Source organism: Cyprinus carpio, chromosome B9 (genome assembly GCF_018340385.1).
Source record: "Cyprinus carpio isolate SPL01 chromosome B9, ASM1834038v1, whole genome shotgun sequence".
In the NCBI taxonomy this organism is placed as follows: Eukaryota; Metazoa; Chordata; class Actinopteri; order Cypriniformes; family Cyprinidae; genus Cyprinus; species Cyprinus carpio.
Window position 1 is genome coordinate 20,043,601 of NC_056605.1, and position 27,034 is coordinate 20,070,634.

At 37.9% G+C, this 27,034-nt stretch overlaps 1 protein-coding gene across 1 annotated transcript in view; it reads left to right on the forward strand.

The window, feature by feature from the left end:
- Positions 1–22,715, forward strand: part of LOC109097578 (citramalyl-CoA lyase, mitochondrial-like) — a 57,219-nt gene extending 34,504 nt beyond the window's left edge. Inside the window, exons 4-9 of the mRNA XM_042731397.1 lie at positions 9,231–9,419; positions 14,782–14,883; positions 15,490–15,583; positions 15,772–15,939; positions 20,586–20,710; positions 21,806–22,715. Of these exons, the coding sequence (XP_042587331.1) occupies positions 9,231–9,419; positions 14,782–14,883; positions 15,490–15,583; positions 15,772–15,939; positions 20,586–20,710; positions 21,806–21,901 (774 nt within the window). The 3' untranslated portion in view covers positions 21,902–22,715. The remainder of the gene's footprint in view (positions 1–9,230; positions 9,420–14,781; positions 14,884–15,489; positions 15,584–15,771; positions 15,940–20,585; positions 20,711–21,805) is intronic.
- The last annotated feature ends 4,319 nt before the right edge of the window (positions 22,716–27,034 follow it).

The following is a 27,034-nucleotide window of genomic DNA, read 5'->3' on the forward strand; positions in this document are numbered from 1 at the left end:
CTGTCTTTTTTTCGCTCCGGGGGCGAGTTTGTTTATTTGTGTGTTTTGTGGCAGAGATGCCCTATAGACTGCGGCTCAGTTTGGGGCATTCCACTCAACGGCTCCTTTCCCCCCTCTTCTTCCCTGCCCACCTCCCCTTTCTCTCTGCGGCAGCCTCGCTCCGCACTGCCCCCCTCCCAGCTCCAATCCCTGGAAGTTTGGAACTAATGAACTGACTGCTGAGCTGCCGCCACGGAGCTTGGTCCCAAACTATACTGTACTTCACACTCGATTTATTCTCCAGATGGCAAGACTACGCAGCCCTGCCGGGAGGGGCCACCTCTTCCACTGAAGTGTGAAAGTGGACGGATGTTGTTTTCGGATCCTCTGTGATCAGCTCCGAGCTCCCTCAAACCACCCGGCACCGTATGTAGAGAATAAATCCCCCTGCTAACGGGCACACTCGAGCTGTGATGGCTGTCTGTATGTTTGTGTGTGTGCCCTTGTTGCTTTTGCTGAGGTGCAGTGTCACCGGCATTGGCACTTGTATTATCTGATGCACTCACCGGGTGGTGGTGGCTGATGCTTGGAATCATGACAGTTATCCCTGCTCTTTTTTTATACCTTTCTCTCCCTCTTGTTCTTACTGTCTCTACACTCCAACCCCTTTCTCCTTTAGTCAGCAGAGCTAGTGCAAAACATCTTGCTAAGCAACAGGTTCGCTGGTTCTGCACAGTCTGATGGAGATGTGTTTGCTTCTCAAAACTGATTTCGATGCTTTGTAAGATCCAGATCTCAAGTTTTTGGGGAAGCTGCTTAAAATAATGGCTTGGTTTCCATTATTTAACCTACAGGCAAGCTACATTTGAAAAAAAATTGCTACATTACAAGCTGCTACTAAAAAGTTGTTAACCAATTTATAGCTATTTATGAATATGATTTTATAAGTATAACATTTTAAATGGTTAACCAATTATATAATTTTGAGTTCTTTGAAGGAATGGAATTTGACTGAAAAACAAAATTTTTAAATCTTGATTAAAGTGAATATTAAATGTGAACAGATAAACTGTTAAAAACTTTGAGATCAGTAAAATTATTTTTGGATCAGAAGTGACAGTAAAAGCATTTATAATGTGACAGAAGTTTTCTATTTCTATTTTTTTTTTTTTTTTACTTTCTGTTCATCAACAAATCCTGCCAGGAGACAGCAAACTTTTTTCAACACTGATAATAATAATAATGATAACAACAATGTGTTTACCAAGCATCAGACCAGCATATTAGGATGATTTCTGAAGATTCTGTGTTACACTGAAGATTAATGGCTGCTGAAAATTTAGCTTTGCCATCACATAAATAAATTACATTAAGAATGTATCCAAAAAGAAAACGGTACATTAAATTGTAATAATATTTCACAATATATTATAATTGCAGCATCGGTGCACGTAAGAGACTTTCAAAAGCCTTAAATAGTACGAACCCCAAACCTTTAAACAGTAGTGTAAATCAAGCTCAAAAGAAAGTTAATAACACAAAAATATGAATTGACTGTAAGTGTGTGATTTCTAAGAGCTCAAATGTTTTGACTGTGTTACAGCAGACTGTCATGTCTATGTTGTGCAATTTGTTCTTTTCTTTATCAGCCCTGGTGGTGGCAGTAGATGAAATGATTTGGGAAAAAGAAAAGTCTCACATGGCTTATATTTTAACATATGCGATCAGCAGTTCATATATCAGCTGTGACTTGCAGTGAAGTTCCATAGCAGTGGCTCCCTGTGTGAGAACGTTTCTGTTATATTTTTCTCTAGTATACATTCACAAGTACAGCGTGCGTTTTCTGTTTGTCAGGACTGGCTTAATAATACACTATTGTAGTCTTGAATTTCAGTCTGAGCTCATTTGAAAGTGTAATACTTTGGCTTCCTGTCAACATTCCCAATTTACCATAATCTATGCAACCAACTGTTATCTGATATAGAAGCTTAAAAAGCAATGCTGGCATTTTGAAGTAATATAAGATTTCCTCCGTCACACTCTCACTGGGTCAGTTCAAAGAGGGAGTGCCACAATGTATTGCAATAGTGTAGATTTAGTGAGCGTTACTGTAGTCCACATCTCAAATACTGCAAAATAATACAATTTAGCCTTTGAGCTCATTTGAGCTGGGAGGTTGCTTAAGAAAGCTGTCCTGGTGCTCATGGGCGACTTTTGATATGATCAAATGTCAGCATTTACTTATCCTCATGTCGTACAAATCTGTAAAACTTCCTTTCTTCTGTGAAACACAAAAGCAGAAGTTTAGCAAAATGATTATTTTCCACACAGTGACAGTAAATGATGACCACATACAGCAATGCTTTATGTGAGGCAAAGGCAGAAATTTAATCACTTAATGTGTCAAGTTTGAAAATGTGCATATTAAAATGTTCACTAAAACAAAAGTTCCTGTATGTTATTGTGTTGTTTTTGGACCTTTTGTTATATGAAAAGGAATAGCTTGTACATTCTGCTAAACGTCTCTCTTTGTGTTCCACGTACGAAGGAACATCGTGCAGATTTTGTAAATGATTACAGAATGCTTATTTTTGGATGAACTATCCCTTCAAGTAGAGTGGGCTCTCATCAAAGTGCAGCTGAAGAACGTTCCAGAGGAACACAGGGTGCTCTACTGCCAAGAGAAACAAACGGCGATCTGAGGCGTTCACACAGAAAATGGATCCCCAGCATTAGTGAACTCTGTGTGCTGCCAGAAACTGCCTGCCAGTCAACCCTGTGGCATGAGTGTATGTCATACATTTGTCATAGGAGCTGTGTGCACGGTGTAGTCATACTAGGGTAAAGTTTATTGAGGGGTCAGTGAAGAAGGGTGGTCCCGATTGCTTGGAACTGAATGAGAGAGATGATGATTGAGGAGGAGATTGAAAGATTTCTTCAACCATCACAGTTCTGACATCATCTTTGCTTTTTATTGTAAATTAAATATTATGACATGATAGATTGGACATCTGTATGTGTTTTTTTTAAGATCTTGTGTGTGAAATCTGAGATCTAGTGAGCACTTGTTTTTTTGTTTTTGTTTTTTTCTAGTTCACTTTAAAGAGGTAATTCCCCCACAGATTAGATTTTTCTCATTATTTACTCACTCTTGTGTTATAAACTGTGTGAGTAATTTTCTTCAGTGGTACTGAAGTTGTATTTTGGCATACAATAAAAGGAGACAAAAGAATTGTCAAATTTCAGAAAGGTTAAATCAGCGCTATAAAAGTATCATAAAAAAACATACTTCAGTTTTGTGTGAGGAACAAAATGTAATTTATTGCCACAAGATGTGACAACCAATGCAGTTTTATGTCATTGCCGTGTCTTGAGGTCCCAGGAGTGAATAAGTACAAGCACAAATGAGAAATGAGAACCACAGAGGGTAAACTCTTCCTGTAATTTTAATGTTCATGATGTGTAAAGACTAATGACACACATCTGTCTTCTGTGAATCCTGCGGAAGGAATCCGAGTAGGCCAGCATAAGCCATAATATCTCATTGTATCTCTCATAATTTGCAGCCATAACATGGAGATATGTCTTCATGTTGTCACTGAGAAAGGGATGCATGCCAAACATATCTGCTGCATTATATGCAACCAGACACTCGTACGTTATGCCTGATGCATATAACTAAGATAAGTCATGAGATGTGTGTAAAGAGTTTGCTGTGTGTTAGTGATATCTACTTGATCTGGGGGGATTTCTCTGTCTCACAGTATGATGAATGTTTATGAGAGGTGTTGATTTGTAATGGCTTCATTCAGAATGAATGGATACATGTGCTCTAAACAGAATAATAACACATGATTGGCGATAGGCTCCATTAAATTTGATTCAACAAAATTACATATGACAAAGACTGTGCATCAACTTGATTTATGTAGCATCTTTTATACAGCATCAAACACTGCCTTTTATAATGCAAAGAGTTCATTTAAGTCCTTTATCTAACACATTAATACATATTATGTTATCTTATTTTAATCTAATAGTGCAAATCAGCAATTTAGTAGTGTCTTTTTTTGAAATTTTTTTTTTTATTTTTTTTTTTGCGCTTGAGGTAATGTGATTTGGTAACACTCTTATGGTTTGTGTTTGATTAATTTTAAATTGTATACATCATAACTGACAAATTGTCCAGCTGATAAAATGTTCCAGCTTTTTAATCATGGTTTATTGCATTACGACATTCACTGGATTTACACATATGCTGTAGATAAAGACTGTTAACCATTTAAATACTATTATAGTTTGTATTACTTTAATTTTCATTTTAATTTTAGTTGTGGTTTATTTATTTATATATATATATATATATATATATATATATATATATATATATATATATATATATATATATATATAAATATAAAACTTATTTTTCCCCAGTTATTTAATACATAAAGTTAAACTAAATGAAAAGAAATAAATGTATTGGCAACTATCTGAAGTACATTATAGTTATAGTTTGTAGTTAGCTATAATAACCCCTCTGTGATTCATTGTGTCCAATAGCATGTTGTTGTAATCATTATTGTTATTATTTTATTATTATTATTATTATTATTATTATTATTATTATTATTATTATTATTATTATTATTATTATTATTATTATAAGTTCTCCCTTGCTTCACATGGTACACTTGACATGGAAAGGTGACTTTATAACACTCTGGCAGCAAGTGTGAACAGCTCTAATGGCCAGAAAATTGAAAGTCAGTTACTTCCAACACTCCTTGTACCCCATGTACTCCATGTAATGCCACTTTTTAAATCCTAGCAAATAATCTGCTCCCTTGCAAGAAGAAACTGGGTTAAAAAAAAACACCTTCGTGTCTGAAATCTATAGAACATGGCCAGATAGACATCTGGGTTAATGTTTAAAAAAATCCAGATTGTACCACATTTTTGATGAATAAGAAAATGTTTCATGTTACTCTTACCTGTGTGTTTTGTAACCAAACTATGTTACAGAATTTTCATTAAGACCATAATGAATCATATCAACTTGTGGAAAATGCGCATCTTATGACCCCTTTAAGAATATTTTTTTTACTATTTATATATTTTAATATATGTTACTATTTTTGCTATTTTCAAAAACAAGTCCAACCCTGTATATAGTGTTGACTGCCTTCGTCAAACTTTTGTTGTTGTTGTTTATCATTTTATTACATTTAATTTTGTTGTTCATTTCATGTAGATTGCTTTAAGATTATATGTAAAACTTTGGTAATAAGTTTCTGAAAATTCCAATATAATATAATTTTAAAAGGAAAATAAAACCACTTACATAATATTTAGTTTGACCTCATTCAGTTAGCCAACATTTTAAGCACAGAAATTAGTTCACAGAAATGTGCTGGGGGCAAAAAATCTATTTGGTACCCTCTTTGTGGAAACTGTCATATTTGGTCTACCGTTATTATCACAACACAACTAAAAACACTTATACAGTCGTAATCCGTTTGGAAAAGTTACAAAGATCTTTACTTTGCAATGTTTAGTGTTTTCTGTTTATCTTTGAATAAAACAATTCTCTAAAGAGTCGCTACCTATAAAACTTTGATACAGTACAAAACCCTGAGAAAAACTGAGCTCAGTCATTTCCCTAGAGGCACGGAGATCCTTCTGTTCCCACTCGCATCACAGGCTTCGATGTTTTTCCTTCAGCACTTCAGTAGCAGAAGAGACTCTCACATGCAGCCTGCATCACAAGGCTACACTGTTGGCACATTGTTAAGAATTATTTGTTTAGGTTGAAGTTTTCACTGCCACAGCTATCAAATGTGTAGACTTGCTTAAAGGGCCGGTTATGATGACAGACATTTCAAGAACTTTGAGAACTGAAATAAATAGTGCTCACGAACAGAAACTGTGGACGGCAGATGTTGAATGTGGCTTGAGGTCCCATCTGAATGCTCCATTACCGTAACCTCTCTATCATCTTAATTCTGGGAGTCCAATACAGCCCAATGTATCACAAAACGCTGAGTTTTGAAGAAAAGCACATATTGTCCCTCTTTCATTATCGAATTACAGCCGTCTGTTTTGATTGGCAGAGGCGGTCAGTAAAATGTGAACTGCCCGAGCAGCACTCAGAAGTAGTAACAGATCATTGTTCAGCCTCACAGTGTGAGGAGAAGTGGTGGTTTTCGAGAGGCTGAGAGAATCTAGCGGCGAGCCTTGAGGGACAGGCTTCCCTCTCATGCGGAACCGGACAAATGCAGAATCAGATGCTGGATCTGTTAGTCATTCATCTGGAATAGAGCTCCAGATGCCCAGTGTGTCACCTGTCAGACCCTGTCCATGAGACATTGTTTGCTTAGATTACACATCTAGGGAATCAAAGGCACCATCTCTCATTTAGGTACAGCTCATTTTTGAAATATTTTATAAAATATCACAGTCTGTTGCAAGAAGCTGGGATGAAAAATAAACATTAAAACAGAAATGTTAAATGGGAACGTATCAAATTTAGTTTCTTTTTGTCCCTCTCTCTCGTATTTCTAATAATGCAAATGTATAAGAAATCATTATACATTTACATTTATATATACATTTATACATGTCATTATACATGACATACAAACCACCCTTTTTTTCTGCGCTTTGATTAGACACTGAATAATCCAAACGCGGATCCATTTTTTGGCGTATCGCACAGTTGGAGTCCAAATCCTCTAAAAATGCGAAGGATCTGGCTTTTTTTAAATGAGAAGTCAGCGTCTACAAGTCTGTCCTTTGTATTGAGTGTTTTGTGGACGTGCTGTCATGATACTGTGTTGAGCTTTAATGATGGGCTTGATGGAAAGAATCAAAGATCCCTCAAACCTGCGATTCTCCTGGTCACTCTGTGGGATGCTGGGTGATTGGGGAAGGGTCTTTTGAAGCAACTAGTTGGACGGGTTTCCATTAATGTAAAACATTTAAGCTTTCATTTTGTGCTTTTATTCCTGCTCAGAATGGCTGGGTCTCCTCAGGAGCCCGAGATCTTCTCGAGAATGTTCTTTCTGTCAATTTACTGTAAGGGGAGATGAGTTAGTGAGCCCTTCCCACTGATAGAAATTCACATTTTTTGATGTCGGGAATATCAGTTCAAAGCAAAATGTAGTGATAAAAAGCAGAGAATCGTGTGGCATGAGGTTTGCTATAACATTACACAATACAGCCATTATTTCATTCTGATTGGTTAATTTCTAGCTAGGCCGTTGACTTTTGGCTTGATATAGGAGCCTTTTGATTGTGATTTGTTACTTAAAGCCTCATGTTTTTGTTCGAGAGTGAACAAGATATCAGCCACACAAAGCACATTGTTTAAGACACTAAATCAGTCTTGGATTAAACAGGAGGACTTAAACTAGATCCATGGAACAGCTTTACGAATACTGAGTTATGGCTTCATAAACCTGTCGGCCCTCCTAATATTACCACTGTGATCTCCAAATATATTATAGGCTAAGCGAATGCATGACTTCCTTTTGAGGATCCCTTGTGTTCACTTTGCAATTCAGCAACTCTTACCATAAACTGTAAGTTGAGGACCACAATGTTAGTTTAGACACGAGTGTCTAGACTGTGTGTTGGTTTTAATCTGTTTTGCTAGTATATCTGCAGCGCTTCGGATGTTTTATAGAAGATTTCACAGCTTTGGGCTTGTGTACACATTCAGTTTTGTTATAAAAAAGGTTGACAACATTGTTATTTTAGCTCTAGGTTGAGGGAATCTGAATCCAGACCAGTTGTAATTACCAGTTCAAAAGGAAGGTTTTATAGTCCAGACTTAACTTAAAAGAAGGTTAAAGATTTAGACTAGAGATTTACCATCTTTGACTTTTCGTGAGCAATACGGATGGTTATTTTTAAGTTTCTGTTACCTGACATGCAGAACCTGAAAATGTAGAATGCTTTATAATATTATAAATTGTATTAATATATTTTTAATAATAATAAAAAAAAAATAGTTTAGTAGTTATAAAAACATTAACTATTATTATTATTATTATTATTATTATTATTAAATAAATATATTAATAAAATAAAAAAACCTGAAAAAACTAATACAAAACCATTACATCTAATACTCCTCATCCTCCTGCTACTGATAATAGTAGTAGTTGTAGTAGTAGTAGTAGTAGTAGTAGTAATAATACAAATAATAATAATAACGAATATAACTTGTTGTTGTTGTTATTGTTATTGTTATTGTTATTATTATTATTATTATTATTATTATTATTATTATTATTATACTCAGCTATTATTTTATTTATTTATTAATTTATTCAGTCATTATTTCCTTCTATTCATTGTCTCTAAAGTTATGGCCATTATGGTCTGGGCTAAGGTTCAACAGTTTTTGGGTAGAGGTGCCGGTGGATGGTGTGAAGATGACCTAGGCCAAGGAGTTCCTCATTCAAGTTAAATTAACCCCTGAGCCTTGGCCCCCTCCTTTTTTTCTCTTGGCCTTTCTCATCCCTCCTCTGATCTAACCTGACAACTCCTGAGCTACTGTTTCCTCCTCCTGCTTAACTGAGACCACATTTCCCTTCGGATGGAGTGCTGTGTTCAGACCAGTGGAAACCTCTGCATTGAGCTGCATCTGGTTTGAATCTCCTGGCGTGTGCTGCTGTTGTCACAGTTAGGCCCTGGAACTTGGCTTTAACTTTGATTCTTCCTCCCTCCACTTCCTTTGGTCATGTGTCTGTGGTGTTTGTGTGGAAGACTTGTGTGCAAGGCTTTTCACTTTATGGCCTTTGGTGAATCCGCTGTAGTGTGGTTGATCCCTCTCGTAAGATGTTTCTCCGCACTTTAATCCCAGGCGCCAACCACCACTTCCCCTATAAATTCACATAACCTCCCTTTTATCAGGTAAACACAACTCATGGTGCAGTAGCAGAATAACATATAATAAACCCTGTCTAACCTACTTTCATTCGCTTTTTTCCACATTTCATAGCCACAAGCCTGTGTTCATGGTCAAACAGAGTCTGAATTGTGTAACATAGCCATTCAGTGTTCTTTTGCAAGCACGTTATGTGTTTATTACATCACTGAATGCTGCATAAACAGTTGGGTCAGTCTTTCATTTTGTGGTCGAGCATGCATTGGGACATTTCCATTCTTTAATAGCAGCTGTGGTGAAGAAAGTACTTTTTGACACAATGGCACATGAAATTTCTTTTTTTCCTTTTTGACAGGATGCAGCACGGAAAACTATCCCAAAGATGCTGGCCGAGCTGGATCTGGGGCGTACGGAGAAGTGTGTGCGGGTGAACTCGGTGTCCAGCGGCCTGGCTGAGGCTGACATGGAGGTTATTCTGCAGGCAGACGTGCTTCCCACAGCTCTCATGCTGCCAAAGGTGGAGGACACAGGAGAGGTGCAGTGGGTGAGTCTTTTTGCTTTTTAAATGAGTAGTTCACCTTAAAAAAAGCATTAGCCATTAAAAAAAGCGGATTATGTCATTATTTACAATTTCTTCTATGGAATACAAAAGAAGATACTTTGAAAAAATGCACTTTTCCATACATAGAAATTATACAGTGAGCAGCCATGACTAAAAAATATTTAAAAGAAACCATAAAAGTAGTCCATCGAACCATTTTTTTCTACGTCTTTCTTAACTATGCCAGCCATGACAGTGCAACATTTTAGTCGAAATTTTCTGAAAACCATAAATTTTCAATATGTTGTACACAACTATTCAAAAGTGTGGGGTCAGTAGGTCTTTTTTAGCAAATAAATTAATAATTTTATTCCGCAAGGATGCTTTAAATTGATCAGAAGTGACAGTAAAGACATTTATAATCTTGCAAGTTCTTTTGAACTTTATAAAACAAATTCTGAAAATAAAAAATATATATATTACCGTTTCCAACACTGATATAATTAGAAGTGTTTTTGAGCAGCTAATTAGCCTATTATAATGATTTTAACCTATTAGAAAATTCAGCATTGCCATCACAGAAATAAATTACTTTTAACTAATTTAAAAACTAATGTTAAATTGTAATACATTTTCGGTAACACTTTACTGAAAGCCTTTATGTATAATGCATCATAAAAGTAGTTTTAATGCATAAATTATGCCTAGTAATGCACAAGTTACATTATAACACTTATTAATTCACTGTTACACTATGCATTTTAAATTTAATTATAATTATTTACGACAAGATATAATGTATTACAATGCTCATAATGAATAATTCTAATGCATTATACCCTTTAATAACCCTTTATAATGCATTATACATAAAGGCTTTAAGTTAAGTGTTTCCAAACTTTCATAATAATCCTGTTTTTACAGTATTTTTGATCAAACATATGCAGCCTTGGTGAGCATAAGAGACTTCTTTCAGACTTTTAATTTCAGACTTTCAGACTTGAACAGTTGTGTTTTTCCCCAAATTTTATCATTACATAAGCAAATATTGAATTGTGCATTGAGGACTCTTGTTTAGATATGATTATAGTCAGATTATGGGTAATGCGTCATTCATGATAATTTCATCCCAAAAATTGAAGTCTATGCCCTGTTTAATGTGAAAAATGAGAAACTAAAAATACCTCGTGTATTTTGAATTTTCCATCATTTGTAAAGAACACAACACCCTCTGAACTCAAAGGGTAAGATGAAACCACAGGTCTTTTCAAAGCAATAATAACAATCTTTTCTATTAGTCTGTACAGAGGACTTGATCCCTGGTGTCAGGCCCGGGGAGAAATGGGGCTGTATATCTTGGCATCAGCTCAAGAAAGCCATGACATTTTGAAGCTAGCTTCACAAGGCAGATGTCACAAAGTACTATCCTGGAAACACAGGGCCTCTTCAATAGACCTATACTTGGGTTTATTGAGGTTTGGCATTGTTCAGATTTTAAAATCAAAGTAGGTGGACACTCATATAGATCTCATTATCAAATGGTTGGTCAATCAGTCAGTGACATTAAAGATGGTCTCAAACACGGTTTTCTCCTGATCACCTCCATGTGTGTGTGTGTGTTACAAGAGGTGTTGAGGATTCTTCTAGACGTCTGTTCGTCCATCAAAGCAGGGCTTCCTCTGCCAGGCGGCCCCAGGAGGCCCCTGGTGGCCCCCAGCATATCCAATACACCAGCCCCCAAATCCCTCCAGCTCATTTCCCCCAACCAGCCAACCCAGCCCAAATCTGCAGTATTCAGCTACTCTGCATGACCACTGAAAAGACCTGAAAGAAGCCACAATGTCTTAACTAGGTAGATGAAGGGAGGGAGGGAAGCTGAGAGATGGAGGGGGCCCCTAGTCTGTTGCTCACAGTTAGTTTAGACTAGAAGCAGGAAGTTTTTAACTAGTGGTTTTAATTAGTGCTCATATATTTCCCGGGCTGCTCGATGTTTCTTCCCTTTTTAATTGCTGACAGGTGTTCATATTTTTGTCTCTAATTCCTGTTCACTTCCATTTTGTCTTTTGCTTTCTTCTGAATTGGTTTTCTCAGAAATATTTGCCGTCTCTTGAGCGTAGTCCATAAACAACATAGTATATGTAAAAAAATTAAAAAAGAGATATATATATATATAAAATCAAATTTTTTTTAATTAGAAATTGTTTCATACTGCTGGTTTCAGGAATCCTCTCTCGCCCTCAAATAAAAATAAACCCATTTTCAGGGTAAAATTACCTACACCATCAGCCATTCACTAAACACTTAGCCACTCAAAAATCAATACAACCTCTACACATATGTCACATTGGGTAATACAGTGTGTGTGAATGCATTAAAAAGTGCACACATATGTGGTGGGGGTTAGAACATGCTCTCCGCATGCTTTGCACACGGTCAAGCTCATAGCCGCAGCAGGATACGGGAGATTGTGAGCAGAGAAGTCGTCATGTAGTACTGACCTGACATGGGCCCACTGCTTTGAAAGTGGCGTGATACAAACATGAATGGAGAGGGTGTTTCTCTTTCTCTTTTTCTCCTTTTTGCTGTCTCTAACCGCTCTGATTATTGCACAATTTGGATATGTTGTCACACTTGGTTATACAGAATCCTCACCAAAACTGGCCATGGTCATTTAGCTTCTGTCAAAATGCTGTAGTTACTGCAGTTTTTGTTACTGCAATATATTTTTGGTATCTTGGTATTCTTGACAACTATCCTGAAAAAGTACAAATCTGTAATTAAGTCATTTACATGTTATTTATTCTCAAAAGGAGTGTGGTTCTGTGCCACTATTGGTCTGTTACGTTGCGGCCTGACATGGCAACACTGACTCAACCAATGACATGAGTTGTGGGCAGGACCACCTGTTTGGCAAACCAATGGCAGACAAACCCGTTTCATTAAAACTGAATTTATTATTTTTGTAATTCCATTTGCTGTTATACAGTCACCTTTAACCAATTTTAGTGCAGAGACTGTGGATACTAATAGTAACTATGGGAAATCTGAACATTAAGTAATTTGCAAGTTAAGTTAAATAACAACATACTAAATAAACTATTTAAAACAGCAGCGTTTTGATGCCTAAGTTAGTATTTTTGTATTTACTAGCTAATCCAGTGGTGTTCTTACATGTTTTACTGTGGAATGAAAGGAGGAGCATTAATACATAATGGAGGGTTTTATAGTAAAAACTGAGATGTACTTTAAAATAAATTTTTATACCGTAAAATAATCACCATCTATCAAATGCTATTGTGTAGCATTAAATATCTCTTTTTCCCTTGTGTGTTTGCGTCTGTGATGAGCAGTCTGTGAGTGTCTAATCCAACACACAACACAAAGTCGTACCACTACAAGCCTGATTATCTCTCTCTCCTCCTCCTCTTCTTCTCGTCCCGGCGGCCGCCTCTAAATCCCTCTGTTGTTTATTTTCTTCCCCTTTTTCACGTAGATGAGCAGAGGAACCTCCAGACTGATTTGTTGCTAAAAGATGGACTTACTTGTTTCCTTTTGTGTGAAAATCTTCTACTCTCCCTTTCTTTCCTCTCTCTGTGTGCTTGTTTGACTGACAAGGCTTATTGGACTATAACAGGCGTAACTCTTCCCCCCCTCCTCCTTTTGTCCGCAGACAATTCTCCCACAGATTCGGAGCCGTGCGCATTCTTTGGCCGCCACACTACTGAGTCCTGAAAGGAACCAGCTAGAGTCCCGTCCCTCCCCGTCCGCTCCTAATTCCCCCCCACCCCCCTTCACCACAACACGGTGAAATGAGCACTTCAGCAGGCCGGAAACATTTAATCTGGCCCTCTTTTGAAGAGAATTAATTGAAACTTATCCACTTGCCGCCTTTTTCGCTCTAGCGGCTCCCTCGCCCCAAAATCCCTGCCTTGTTCCCATCCGGATCATGGCTGATGGGGCCGCCTTGGCACTTTTGTCGTGAAGTGTGGGTTTTTGCAAGCGGCCTATAGGGACCGGAAAAGCTTGTCACCTGAGAGTGGTATTAGCGTTTGCGCAAGTGTGGTTCAGTGTCAAGATCCCCTACGAGACTGTGTAAATATTGAAACTTCAGCGCAGCAGAAGCACACCTGTAATTTGTTGTCATTTGTCAGCGTCCTAATGGTGCCTCTGTGCTACATAAACGCTTAATTTTGCTGCCGAGTGGCTATTTTTTGTGCAAAAATCCAGGGTCGTCGGAGAGTGGCGTCTGATAAAAGGTGAGGAAATGGAAGGGCCGTCAAACAAGCCCTTCCCTCTCCCTCCCTTTTCTCTGTTCGAGGGGAATATTATGCTAAGCCGTTGGCGTTTTTATGTTGCCATAGCAGCATTACTCCTGCAGGGTTGTGACCTCAGATGATTACAGTACAAAGCTTATTGGGTCTTGAAAACCCCTTTGAAGATGAAAAGTCTTTGATGGTTTATATTTATGCAAATCTCTCAGATATGATTTATCCTACTGAGATTGAATGGGGAGATGATTAAAATTCCCCCATTAGAAAAAAATCCCTCAATGAAGGCATATTCTTTGAGCTAATAAAACAAGTGTGTGTGGGATATTTTAGCCTTTATTTGGAAAACTAGCCTTGACGTACCTGAGGTTATTTTAATCTGCTGTCCCCGATGTGTGAAAGAGAGATGGAATGGGGGGACAGGGAATTACACTTTTCTGCTTTGAGTTTTTTTTTCTCTTCCCTTCCCTTCCCTTCCCTTCCCTTCCCCCCTCCTTTTATTTTTTTGTACAGGCTTTAAAAGAAAATATCTGACAGAGGGAGCTTTTGTGTGTTTCCAGATGATAGATTTTGGAATTTGGGCAACCCCACTGGCAGTCCATGGCTAGCTGTGAACTGGTCTGTTGGAAAAAATCAGAATGCTTTGGTCTTCAAAGCACCGAACTTCATTTTAAAGCCTTCTTAGGTAAGCTCAAATATTAGCGGGAAAATGAATAGCGTGGAGAAGTGTCGTATCACACGTCGCAAGTCTCACGAGTCTGTCCGCCGGGGGAAGCCGAGGGTCTGTGTAAAACTGAAATGAAATGCACTCCCAGACAGCTCAAATCTCATCCTTTCCCTTTTCATATTCAGTGCTCTTTTCTTTGTAAATTCAGACAGGAACCTGTAGTATATCTCGAGGGCCCCTGTGAAAGTCCAAAGACTGTGTGAATCCTGTCAAGTTTTTGAAGCAATATTCCTTTCTTCTTCTTCTTCTTCTTTCTCCAAAACCTTGAGTCAGAAGTTTTTTAATGTAATTAGGCATGGCGTTTGAGTTATGTTGTCTCTTTAAAAGAGATTTAAAGTGTTGTTTTTGACTGTGTGTGTGTCCATTTCAGTTTGTTGACTGGTTTCAGCGATACTTAAAAGGCAGAGAGCTCAAGGAACCCATCCGCTTGGTCACCTTTGTGGAAACTGCTTTGGGTCTGCTGAATTTTAAGGTAAATAGCAACTTTATCATTTGAATTAGAAATTACAAAATTGCCCCCATCTGGGAGAAAATGGCCACAGTCATGTTTTTTGGCCTCTTATTAAATATTCAGCTCCTTTTTTCCTTTGATTATTTTTCTTTCCCCTTCCCCCAAACCCTCTGTTGTGCTGGCTAGACGGAATCCCAGAGCCAAGACAGGGAAATATTGCAGAGTCACAGCAAGAAGTAAAATTAATTTGGAACCCAACAAAAGCATTCAAGAAATTCCATCTGCTCTGTGCCTGACACGGTCATATCACATTCCAGACTGTCTCTCACTAGTCCTGGTTCTGGGGTTAGTTACAGCCTTGGACGGTCTTCACAGATTTCTAGATTTCCCCATCCATGGGGACAGAGATGGGCCATTAATTGTGTTTGTGTGTGTGTGTCTTTTTTAATATCTGATATAGTTCCATTTCTAAACACAATATAACGAACAGAGGCATGGACAGCGATTAAGGGAGTTTTGGGGAAAATTAGCATCGACTGACTGGGTGACTTGATTAAGTGCCAAAGTACACACACACACGCACACACACACACCCCACGCAGCTCTTCATTTTCTCTTTCTCTTGAAGCAGTGTGTGAAGCACTTCGAGATCTTGGGCCAAAGGCAGGTCTTCATCATGACGGAGTTGTCTTCGGGTCAGATGATTTCTGTGCCAGCATAGGTCTGCTATTTTTTTATTTCACTATTTAATACCTTTTTTCTTAAGAAGAAGAAAATAATACCATTTCTTTTGATTAACTGATAAATATGATCTATTTTTCTGATAATCTATCATTATTATCCCTTCAGACTACACATCGTCATTTCATTTTTTTTTTTAAACGGTGTTGGATCTTTTTTAACCTGCAGGAGCCACACGCACTAAAGATGCTAAAGAACTCCTGTATGCCCGACAGAAAGTGGTGGTCACCACCAAAGCATTCGGTCTCCAGGCGATCGACCTTGTTTACATCGACTATCAGGATGTGGAAGGACTGAGGCAGCAGGCCAGAGAGGGTGCGCTTATGGGCTTCACTGGTACGCTGACTGCTAAATCACATCAATTTTTTCTGTTCACTTCCTGTATGACATACTGGCCTGATCTTCCAACAAAATGCTATTTTGGACTCACTTGATTATATGCAAGTGCATGTATTTTCATTTAAATCCTAGAGTATATACTGGCATAGATGGGGGGAAAAATTGTTGCACGAGCAAAATATGTAAGAGAACATATTATTGGCTGAAGAGTTTGACAACAGGTTTTTGTGTATTTTTAAGTATTCTCTCCCTACAACTTTGAGTTCCTCTGCATCTCATGTTTAACTTTTTTTTTAGTGCTGACATAGTGGCTATATTTAAGAATCTTGATGTGAAATTTGCAAAACTTTGTGGCTTCTTTTTTTATATTTGTGTTAATTTTTATTATGCTGTCTATATTGCATAGATGATTTCATTTAATATCTGAGCTGTTCATGACTTACTACATATATAAAACTTCAAAGAAAGTTACCAGCATGCATGTGTTTATCAGTGCATGCATGCATGCATGTCTCTTTATTTTCCTGTGTGTATGTGAATCCATTACTTACGAGTGTGTTTGTGGGAGATAGACGTATGTTTGCAGCTCAGCACTGTGTGGGTTTGTAGCCAGGCAACGTGTGTTTGTGTGTGTGTGTGTGTGTGTGTGTGTGTGTGTGTGTGTGTGTGTGTGTGTGTGTGTGTGTGTGTGTGTGTGTGTGTGTTTGTGTGTGTGTGTGTGTGTGTGTGTTTGGGAGTGGAGTCCTGGTGAGCGGGTAACTGGCCACGGGAGGCCAGACACAGCCCTCCTCTGAGCCTCCGCTAATGAATATGTAATTGCTGTTTGCAGAATACACACTGTTCTCCCTGCACATCTCTGTATACACTAGCACTACCATTCCTCTAGAACACAGCGCTCCAATGCTAAAGATCACTCGCTTTTCTTCCGTCTTGTTTTCCTCATGCCAATTTTAGATTATTTTTTACTTTTTTTAAATCAGAATTTATCTCTAATTCCATCTAACACATTTAATCACTGGTTTTATTTTAAAACAGCATTTTAGTATCATTTAAAAAGGCTTTTCATACGGAAACTATTTTAGTAGCATTTATTTGACTAATTGAAGGGTAATAACAACTATAATAAAATAAATTACCATGATAACCATAGTCTCTCCAAATTACCATAATATTATTACTACTGTAAAATCATAATAAATTATTATTGGATCACCTTTAAACTATTTTTTTTTTCTTTGAAGATTGTAATGGCTACTACAGTGCGGTAAATTAACACATTTACTTAAGTAAGTTTGTATTTTGTAGCTGTGGCTACCATGCTAAAATTCTATAAGGAAATGCACAAATGTATGTGAGCCAACTAAATGATTTACTTTTTATAATTATTTTACGGTTTGTGGCATCCCAGGATATCTCTGGGGTTGCCGCTGCAAGGTTGTTTGTTTTTATTTCCTCAGCAGCCAGCCTGCGGGTTGATCATGCCATGTTGCAGCCCATCAGCCGGGCGCTCTGTTCAGCAGCCTGTCATTAGGCAGGTGGGGTCGGGTTTGATGACTCTCTTCTGCCTCTCGTGCGAGTCTGAATTGGAGCGGCTCCTCGTGTAGCATGCGCTGAGCTCACCGCCGTTCTGTTTGCCACTGCTAGTCTGAGGTCCCTGTGTCGGGAGGCCTACAGAAACACTGTTTACTGTTTACACGCTCAGTGTGAAGTGTGTGTGTGTGTGTGTGTGTGTGTGTGTGTGTGTGTGTGTGTGTGTGTGTGTGTGTGTGTGTGTGTGTGTGTGTGTGTGTGTGTGTGTGAGCGAGTGAGCAAGTGAGTGTGTGTTTGTCTGTAGGCAATTGAAATTGCATGCAGATAAATGTAGTTTTGCTAATGTATTTTTTTTTCTTTTGCACTAGACTTGCATGAGCAGATCTATCACTATTAATGCAAATACAGCAATTGGGGTGTCAGAATGCTTTTTATACATATAAGGGTTAGTTGAAATAACACTTTTTGTATTTTGAAAATGTATTTATTATTAGTTTTAATCAGGTAATTGTATCTTTATGTTTAGGAAATGTTTCTGCTTTTAATGTTTTAGAATTTAAATTAGGAAATTTAATTCAGTGAGCTCTTAAAGCGTGGCAGACTAATTTAAAATGCTTTAATTTTTTAGCCATTTTATTTACCATAAAATACTTTTTTTTCTTAAAGTAATTATATTCCTGTTAAAATAATAATTGGGCAAAATACTACAGCGGGTACGTCTTTATCAACAGACAAACAATTAAATCAAAACAGAAAGGCCAAAAAGTTACACATCTACCATTAATTTCATCCTCTCTTCTTGTATGTATCACTGCACACATTGTGTTCTAAGCATTATTTCCCTGAAATCCCTCACCTGTGATTTGACCTTGGCCCATGTTTATTTCTTTATGAGGACTTTTAGTCATAACTACATAGATTTGCTGTTGTATAATGAATAAGAAAATTGAAGAAATAAGAAAATAAGATTTTTTTTGTTGTTGTTCTCCTAAAATTAAAATATATATAAAGGTTAGGTTTTTTTCTCCAGTATATTTGTTTAGACGTCAGAACATTTTCTTCTTAATTTTAAGCCTTTTTGATAGATTCTGTCTGTTTATGTGAGATTTTGAGAATCATCTGACAGTGGCACTCTGCTAAATGGTAGTGAGCCAACCAGACGTACCCAAACCAGCTGGCACCTCGTGATTGGCTGGATGGCAGTGGGGAGCGATAATGATGCACAGCAACCGTCCAATAGCGTAGCTGTGTAAGGGCTCGCCACGCCCACTTTGCTCACTATGTCACTAGCTGGCTCAGAACAGACAGCTCCTGAACAGGTGGCAGTCTGGGGAAGGGGCATATTTTGTTGATGTGAGGGAACGACCCCCTGCCAGTCTTTTCTGGGATGGGCGTCACAAACATGGACCTTGAGCCACAGCTTTAGGGTGTTGATCCAACAGGCCGTCTCCTCCAGAGCAGCAGAGGGACAGTACACACACACACACACTGGTGATTTTTCCGTCTGCAGCGCTGTTGGCTCAAAAAGAAAACGCAGTCACCAAGCTGGTTTGCTTTATTTACATTGAAGTGCATGCTTAGCTGTCATTGGGTAACCTGATGCCTCATTCACTCCCAGCTGCATCATCAGATTGTGTCGTATCTTGCAGCATTTGGCTTCGGCAATGTGTAAAAGATGCAGAAAGTAACACCTGTGCCGTTGCAAGACTGTGTTAACATATGACTGACATTACGCTGCAATATGTAACATTGTGTGCTAAATTATGTGGGAACTCAATGGATAACACATGGCAGAGGCTGTTTCAGAGGGGTTAACTGGGGTAAGAGCCACAGATGGAGCTAATGGTTTTCTCATGTATTAAATTCTACGGCTGTCAGCTAGCTACCTTTCCGTATTTGTTTTAAGAGACGCACTGAAGCAAAACGTAACAGATATTTCTCAAATTAAGCCTCATCACCCAGAGGTTTGATCTGGGAACATGTTCTTGATTATTATGGTGCAGTGCTTGACAGATGTTGTTTTTGAGAATAAGGTTTCTGCCGTCATGACTGTAATCCGTTTTAGCTTCTTAGCCAATGCTGCAAAGCAGGGAGGAAAGGGAAATGTATATTTGAAAATGGCATCCACATTGTTTTAGAAAGACCTTACATAAATAATAATAATAATTGAAAAATTAAAATCAAGTTTAAACCAATGAGAAAGAAACCATTTTAGTTCATCAGATTATCTTTAAGCATTTTTAAAAAAATTTTATGGTTAAAGTAGTTAGTAAGTTCATGGATTCCTGACTTCAGATCATGGATCATTTTAGGGTCATCTGTTGTAGTCACCTCTAATTTTTCACCCCAGTGTTGGGTCATTAACACACATAGTTCAGCTTATGAGAGGTATCAGTTGCTGCTGTCCATGACATCTATATCTGTGTGTAGTGTGTGTGTATCAAGTGTGTTGAGGTGACTGCGTGTGTGTGGCTCTCACATGGGCCTGTAATAAAAGCAGCAAGTCAAGTCTCGCAGAGGCTGCCTCAGATTGGAGTGTAACTAAGCGTGCAGTAAAGTTTTAGAGTTCAGCGGGACACAAGGCGAAAATCGGGATGACACCCATAATTCATAGCATCCTCTGTCCCTGCTGTGTCCCTTAAATTCATTCTTGGTCAGGGAGCTGTACTGGAGAAAGAGGAGCAAATACCTGCCAGTGCCTTTGCTTCTCTGGAGCAAAGCCCTTTAAACATGGAGGAATATCCTAGATGATTTTTTATATATATATTTTTACAGCGTTTTGTATGTGAGTGGGCTACACTGTTAATGGTGCACTAAAAATAGAAATAAAAAGGTTGATACCTAAATAAATGTATTTTTATCTTACATGTGGGCTGACCTTTAAAGATCACTTGAATACTACTAACTCTTATTATTGGAGACTTTTGTTTGTAGAATTTTTGGCCTGTACATGCTATGATTGGTGATTTAAAAAAAAAAAAGTTACTGAAGTAAGGATGTTTAACTATTTACAAATATTTTATGCCTTTATTTATTTTCTGAGACATGGCCATTGAATATGTTTTTCTCTTTGGAATATTAATTTTTTTTTTTTGTTAAATTGTTCTTTCTAGGAAAACAAGTGATTCACCCCAGTCAGATCAAGGTTGTTCAAGAGGAATTTGCCCCCAGTCCAGAGAGAATCAAGTGGGCCACGGAGCTGATCGCAGCATTTGAGGAGCATCAGAAGTTGGGAAAGGTGCACATTCAGTAGTTCCTGAGTTTCCACATGGAGATCTGTATTATTTTCCAGCCTGATATAGCATCCATGAGGCATGCTGCACTGTAGCTTTTGTCGAAGAAAATCAAATGAGGTGTTGAATATTATAGTTCCTAATTTAGTGCATCATTGAGTCCTGTGTTTTCTGCTCGGTAGGGCTGTGCGTGTCTGAGATGTGCTAGTAATGTACAATCTGCCAGTAATTCTTACGCTAAGGATGGCCTGGGGGTGCGTCAGCGACACTCTCCCCATTCGGCTCTTTGCTCACAAACTGAGATTCCGGGACACAGTTGCTCAATTTATTTTGCGTTTTCCTGTATATTTCTATGCCTTCTTCAATCTCCTTGCCGATTTGTTACAGAAAATGTTTGCAAAGTACCCACCTGAGGTTTTCTGCCTCTCAACATGTCATTTTTAGACACTCTACCACCATTATATTACATTTAAGATGCAGCTTAGCTGCATATTTAGTTTCTTTTATGCATATGTCATTTAATTATTGAAACTCTTTCTTCTTAAGAGGTCTGGACTGGGTATGCTGATTGAAATATCCGGCTCAGTACAGTGGCACAATAAATAGGAATATTTAGCATGCAAATAAATGACTTCCAGCTCTTAATTCCAGCATGTTTCAAGAATATTTCAATTTTCATTTTCATGATTCTTTTTTACGAATTTGCAACCAACTTGAATGAAAACACACACTAACAGGATGTTATTGATTCACTACTTTAGACACCAGTAACAAAAGCATTTACATAAATACTTCCCTTACAAAAGGAATTTATATATATGTATATATATATAGATAGATAGATAGATAGATAGATAGATAGATAGATAGATAGATAGATAGATAGATAGATAGATATAAAATATGTCATTATATGTATTATATACATGGGCTCTCTCTTTGGTGCTTTTCTTGGTTTTCTCTAGGGAATTTATGAATAGCCATCCTATCCTTCTTTGTAGTGTCATATATGCATTGCTGCTATGTAGTAGGGTATGTTCTTTCTAGACAATATCTGCCTTTATTTTTATTCAACCATAGTTCTGTTCTCTTCTCCTCAGGGGGCTTTCACCTTTCATGGCAGTATGATTGACATGCCATCTCTGAAGCAAGCTCAGAACATTGTCACGATGGCTTCAACTGTTCAGGGAAAGTGAGCCAAACCTGAGTTCCTCAGACATCAAAATCCGCACCATGCTGGCTGTGCCGTGCACTTCAAGTCAAGAGCTAAAAACGACCTGTGCATTTGTTTAACTAGCAACATAGATGATGTTTTAGTTGATGTGTTGATTTCAGATTAATTGACTGATTATTTTCTCTTCTGAAATTCCTGATGCATTACCATTTTCTGCATTAGTTTGCATTTGTGTGTGTGTCATGCCCGCCCCCTGCCTCTCTGTGTCAGGGCAGACGATTGGCCATGGTAAAGGTTGTGCGCGCCCAACGAAAGGGCAAACAAACAGAGCTGCCCTGCCGTCAAGCTTCCATTCAGCCTGAAGGCTCCTCCAGGCCCCGGAACATCAAAGCGCTATTTGCCAAGAAGCAGCCGTGAATTTACTAAAACCAACATTGAGAGAATGAGCCTGTGAGCCCACTCTAAATTGTAGGCCTTTGTTTCACAAGACTCAGCAAGCCAGTTTGTTCTTCAAGACAAGGCTTGAATGCGTCTGCAGCCTGGCGTAAGCTCTACGCGGCGTGCCACACGCTCACTCGCAAACACATACACAAAGGGCTCCACGAGGGCTCGCTCTATGTAAATATCAGCATTTTTCCAAGGCTTTGTTTCCCGGTCAGTGGTTCCCATCTCCATCCAGCTTCGAAGTCACCGTGAACATGGCTAAGTGCTCAAAAGATGTGCCGCCGTTGTCCATTTCACCAGTGTTCCTCACACACACTTTGTCAAGAATGCCTCTTTTGAAATAAAACTCCAGGATGGCATTCCCAATGAATGACCATCCTTTCCACCCTTGAGGGCATTGTTGTTGTTTTTTTATGTTGTGTTTGTCATGAATACATTCTACAGTATGCTATGTTCCCGCTCCTTGCTGCTAGTCTCCCACGAGCTGATGACATATTTGGCAGAATTGTCTGGGATGGGGGTGGGGGGAATGGTTGATGGTTCAGTTGGTCACTATGGTAATATAGGCCTCTGCATAAAATGGGATTGAATATGGCGTGATCAATAGTGTCTGTAGCGAGCGACTCTGCCCGAGCTCTGTGCCAGCCTCGGGACGCAGACAGAAAGATGGAGGCCACTGCTGTGAGCGGCCCAAAGGGCCCAACAGTAAGCTGACGGCCTGGCACCCAGCCCACACCTCTATGCCCCCCCCACCCACCCCCACCCCAACTTCCATGCTCTCTGCCTTTTGCACTCATTTATTTTTCAATTTCTTTGGAATCGTCTTTTTGGACTCATGTCAGACAAGCCCTTTTGCTTTAAGCACTCTTTAAGCATGTCTTCAAGACTCTCAGTCAGAGCTTGAGACTGTAGGTCAACAGGCCAATGACATGAGTTTCATCTAGAGCTGTCCTGCATTTAGTTAGCGAAATTGTTACATTTGCTTATATTTTGTTCAAACAATTTATAGGAACAGAAATATTGGGCTATTATGGAAAATTTCAATGAAAAGAAATTATAACCTTTCAGGTGTTTTTTTTTTATTCTTTTTTTTTGGAACCCATTGACTTGAATTGTAGGACAAAAACTGCTGGAACATTCTTCAAAGTTTTTTCTTTTTTGTTTTGCAAAAGTAATAAAGTCATAAAAGTTTGGAGGCTGAGTATGTGACAAAACTTTCATTTTTGGGTGAACTGTCCCTTTAACACACCCCATGCACACAAAAGAGCTCAGATGATAACCTCTGAACTTCAGTCACTTCAGCCTTTGCAGAAAATTAGTGAGATTAGATATTTGATTGTCGATTGATATGAAACTGAAGCTTTTTTGACTGTCCATTACTTCGTGGGTTTTGAGCCTTTATGGTGTGTGATCAATTTTTGTGAAGTTACATTATTTTTAGCAACGCAATTAACCCTGATCCATGCACTAAAGGCACCATTAATTTTATTAATTATGTCGAAACTGATCTGTGTAGCCAAAGATTCATGCTTTAAAGGATTTACGGACTCCGCGACATAGATCAGCGAAATGCTACTTCCTCCCACTTCTTTGTAATTTTTCATGACATTTCTATTATGCCTGTAAATTGACATAATCTTTTCAGCTCACAAGGCAGAATTATTTAAATACATTTACTAGTATTCCCAAAGAGAGTACAATACAATTAACACGAATAGGACCTTACCTAATCTTGACAGCACTCAATTAGGCTTGAAACACAGTCCTGATGGTTATGTGCTGAGATTGCTCTCATAAATTATCTGATATCAACCCAGCAGAGAAAATGCATGTATGCAAAGTGCTTTCAGAGGAAAATTAAAAGGAAACGTTTTACATATTTTTCATTAATCTCAATGGGACCCGTGTGGCAGGGAGGATTTTGCTCGCCTAATTTCTCGCCAAGGGATCTCCTAATAATGACTTCATTCTTTTACTAGACAATATATGACAAACTCATTTCAACAAAGATAATTCCCCTGCAATAAAACGAATCGTTTACAACAAGAGCAGGCAGGAACCATTTTGGAAATAATGTGTAATTGAAATGAAATTGAATTTATTGGCATTGGGTGTAATGAGTGAAAATTGAACTCTAGTAATGTTGTAAAATGTCTGGCGTTTTGTGCACGTAGGCTAACTTGACTTTTGAATTTGCTGGAATATCATTAACAGAGAATAACTTAATGTATGTAGCGCTGTGCAGGTGCAGATGCGACGCAGATGCCTAGCTTTCGCTGAGATTTAAGAGCGAAAAAAGAATTGATACCTTTAGCTCTTTTGAGAAAGAATTAACAAAACACAAAAATACAAATTATTATTGCATTTGGGATATTAATTTACTGAACACTACACTTTATAACATGCGTAAATTATGCTGTAATGCCCACGTTTTTGTTGTGTTGCTCTCATGTCTGCATTTTATCATTTTAAACAAGTCTTTAGAAATATCTGTGCAAACATTTATTCCTTTAAAAATACATGACTCAAGATAGACACTTCAAATATATATATGTGTGTGTGTGTGTGTATATATATATAGGCTAGTATGTAAGAGTAATGTAGCCTATTATTTCCCCCTTCATCTCTGCTTTTTATTTGTTTTTCTTTATTGTAGGTGCAATGCAGCGTATAAAAACACAATTGGCTATTTAATTAAATTCTTTTAGTTTTTGCTTTTATATAGGCTATGAACCAGAGACAATCAGAACTGTTTGTTTGTTTGTTTGTTTGTTTGTTTGTTTGTTTGTTTGTTTGTTTGTTTTCTCTCTCTCTCTCTTATAGTGCACACCTTGATGTCCCAATCCAGCGTTAGTTTGTTTATTGTAATATAAATGCATTTACATGAATTTTCAAAAAAAAAATTATTTTCAGTCATGTTCTATATTTCCTAATACTCATTTTTCCATTTTCCTTTCATAAGCTGTTAAAAAGATGATTTGATCATGTGTGGTATTGTAAGCTTAATGTTTGGCCAGAATACTGAATGTGTGTTTGAGTGAAGGATAGTTTTCTCTGAATAACAGGAGACTTTGAGCTGACTCTTTATTTGAAATGGAGACAGATCAAAGGACAAACCCCAGTAAACCTCCTCCGGTCTTTGTCTGCGGTTGCTATGGCTTCGAGTCGAGGGGCCACGTAAATCAGACTCGTTACAGTGCGGCAGAAAAGTCTTCAAAACTTTTTTTGTTTTTAACTGACTTGACCCCATGTATCTTTATTCATGAAAGATCATCTTAAGAAAAGGAATACAATGTGGAAAAATGTTTATTTGTGCATTGTTGTCTGTTATTTGAATTATTCATGTAATCGAATAAAATGCATAATATTTGTTATGGAGGTGGTAATAATAATAATAATAATAATTTACCATGAAGTGTACTCGTTTTTAATAGAGATGAATGACTCCATTCATTATAAAGGAGACAATTTAAAAAGGATTGCCGTTTTTAAGCTATATATATATATAGCCTATATATATATATATATATACTTTTTTTTTTAAGATAGGATACTTTTTTTTTTAATATATATTATTGTAATAACATCATCTTCGTCAGGGTTATAGAGAACTATGAGCAGATGTAACTTCCACCTCGCTGTTAGTATCTTAGGAACAGCCTATGGGTGGATTCCCCAATTATAAGCCCATGGCAGCCCCCCTTCAAAATGACTTTTCCTTCTGTTGTGACAAAATGGTGCAATTGTCGCGTAGCCTCCAGGATAATCAGAGCATCATGGTTTTATGTATATTACGGCGGCTGGCTCATTATCACACAACTGCTCATGAATTAGAGAGAAATTAAAACAATTCCGCTATATCTTTCATGGATGCGATAAAAAAAAAGAAGAAGAAGAAGAAAAAAGATACGCTTTTGAGTACTGGTGAGCTTGCTGTGTGACTTGACTGCTTGGCGCAGCTTGTACCATCTCACCCACTGGCTTTCTGATGAAAGAAGAACAGAACTTTAAGAAGTGTGCCGCCGGATGCTGTCAAAATTGGGGGCAGGAAGAGAATGGCTGTTCATAAAGGCGACATTTATTGCTTCTTGGCTGTTAGGACTTTTGCAGTTGAACCCCCTAGAACGGTACAGATGCATCCAGACAGAGCAGTCGAGAGAAATATATGATCTATCCGCTCTTATAGTTCGCTGTCTGCTCATATCTGTACTTGCATGAAGTTATAATGAGTAAGAGGTGCATTGGGAATTAAAGTCGATGCTCATTTACAACTGCAATCCGTTAAAGATAAAACAAAATTCACATACTTTAAAAAAGTAAAACAAATCACATTTATTTCTATAACTCTTTACACAGTACAGGTTGTTTCAAAGCAGCTTCGCGGTGCTTAACAGGAAAATATAGCCTATAGCTTTAAAGATAAATGAAGCTTTGCAGAGTGTAAAAAAGTAAAATACTGATTAAAGACTTAATGCATCTGCGTTGTTAGTGTGTCAGTCAAATCACATTTATTTCTATAGTCTTTAAATCACAGATTAAGGGAAAATATAGCCTATAGCAAAGCAGCTTCGCGGTGCTTAACAGGAAAATATAGCCTATAGCAAAGTCAATTATAGAAAATTATATGGAACTGGAAACGATTCAAATTCTGCTGAAAAACAGCTCCAAAAGACAACAGTGTCATTATTTAGCTCCAGTCAGTTCTGTGTTA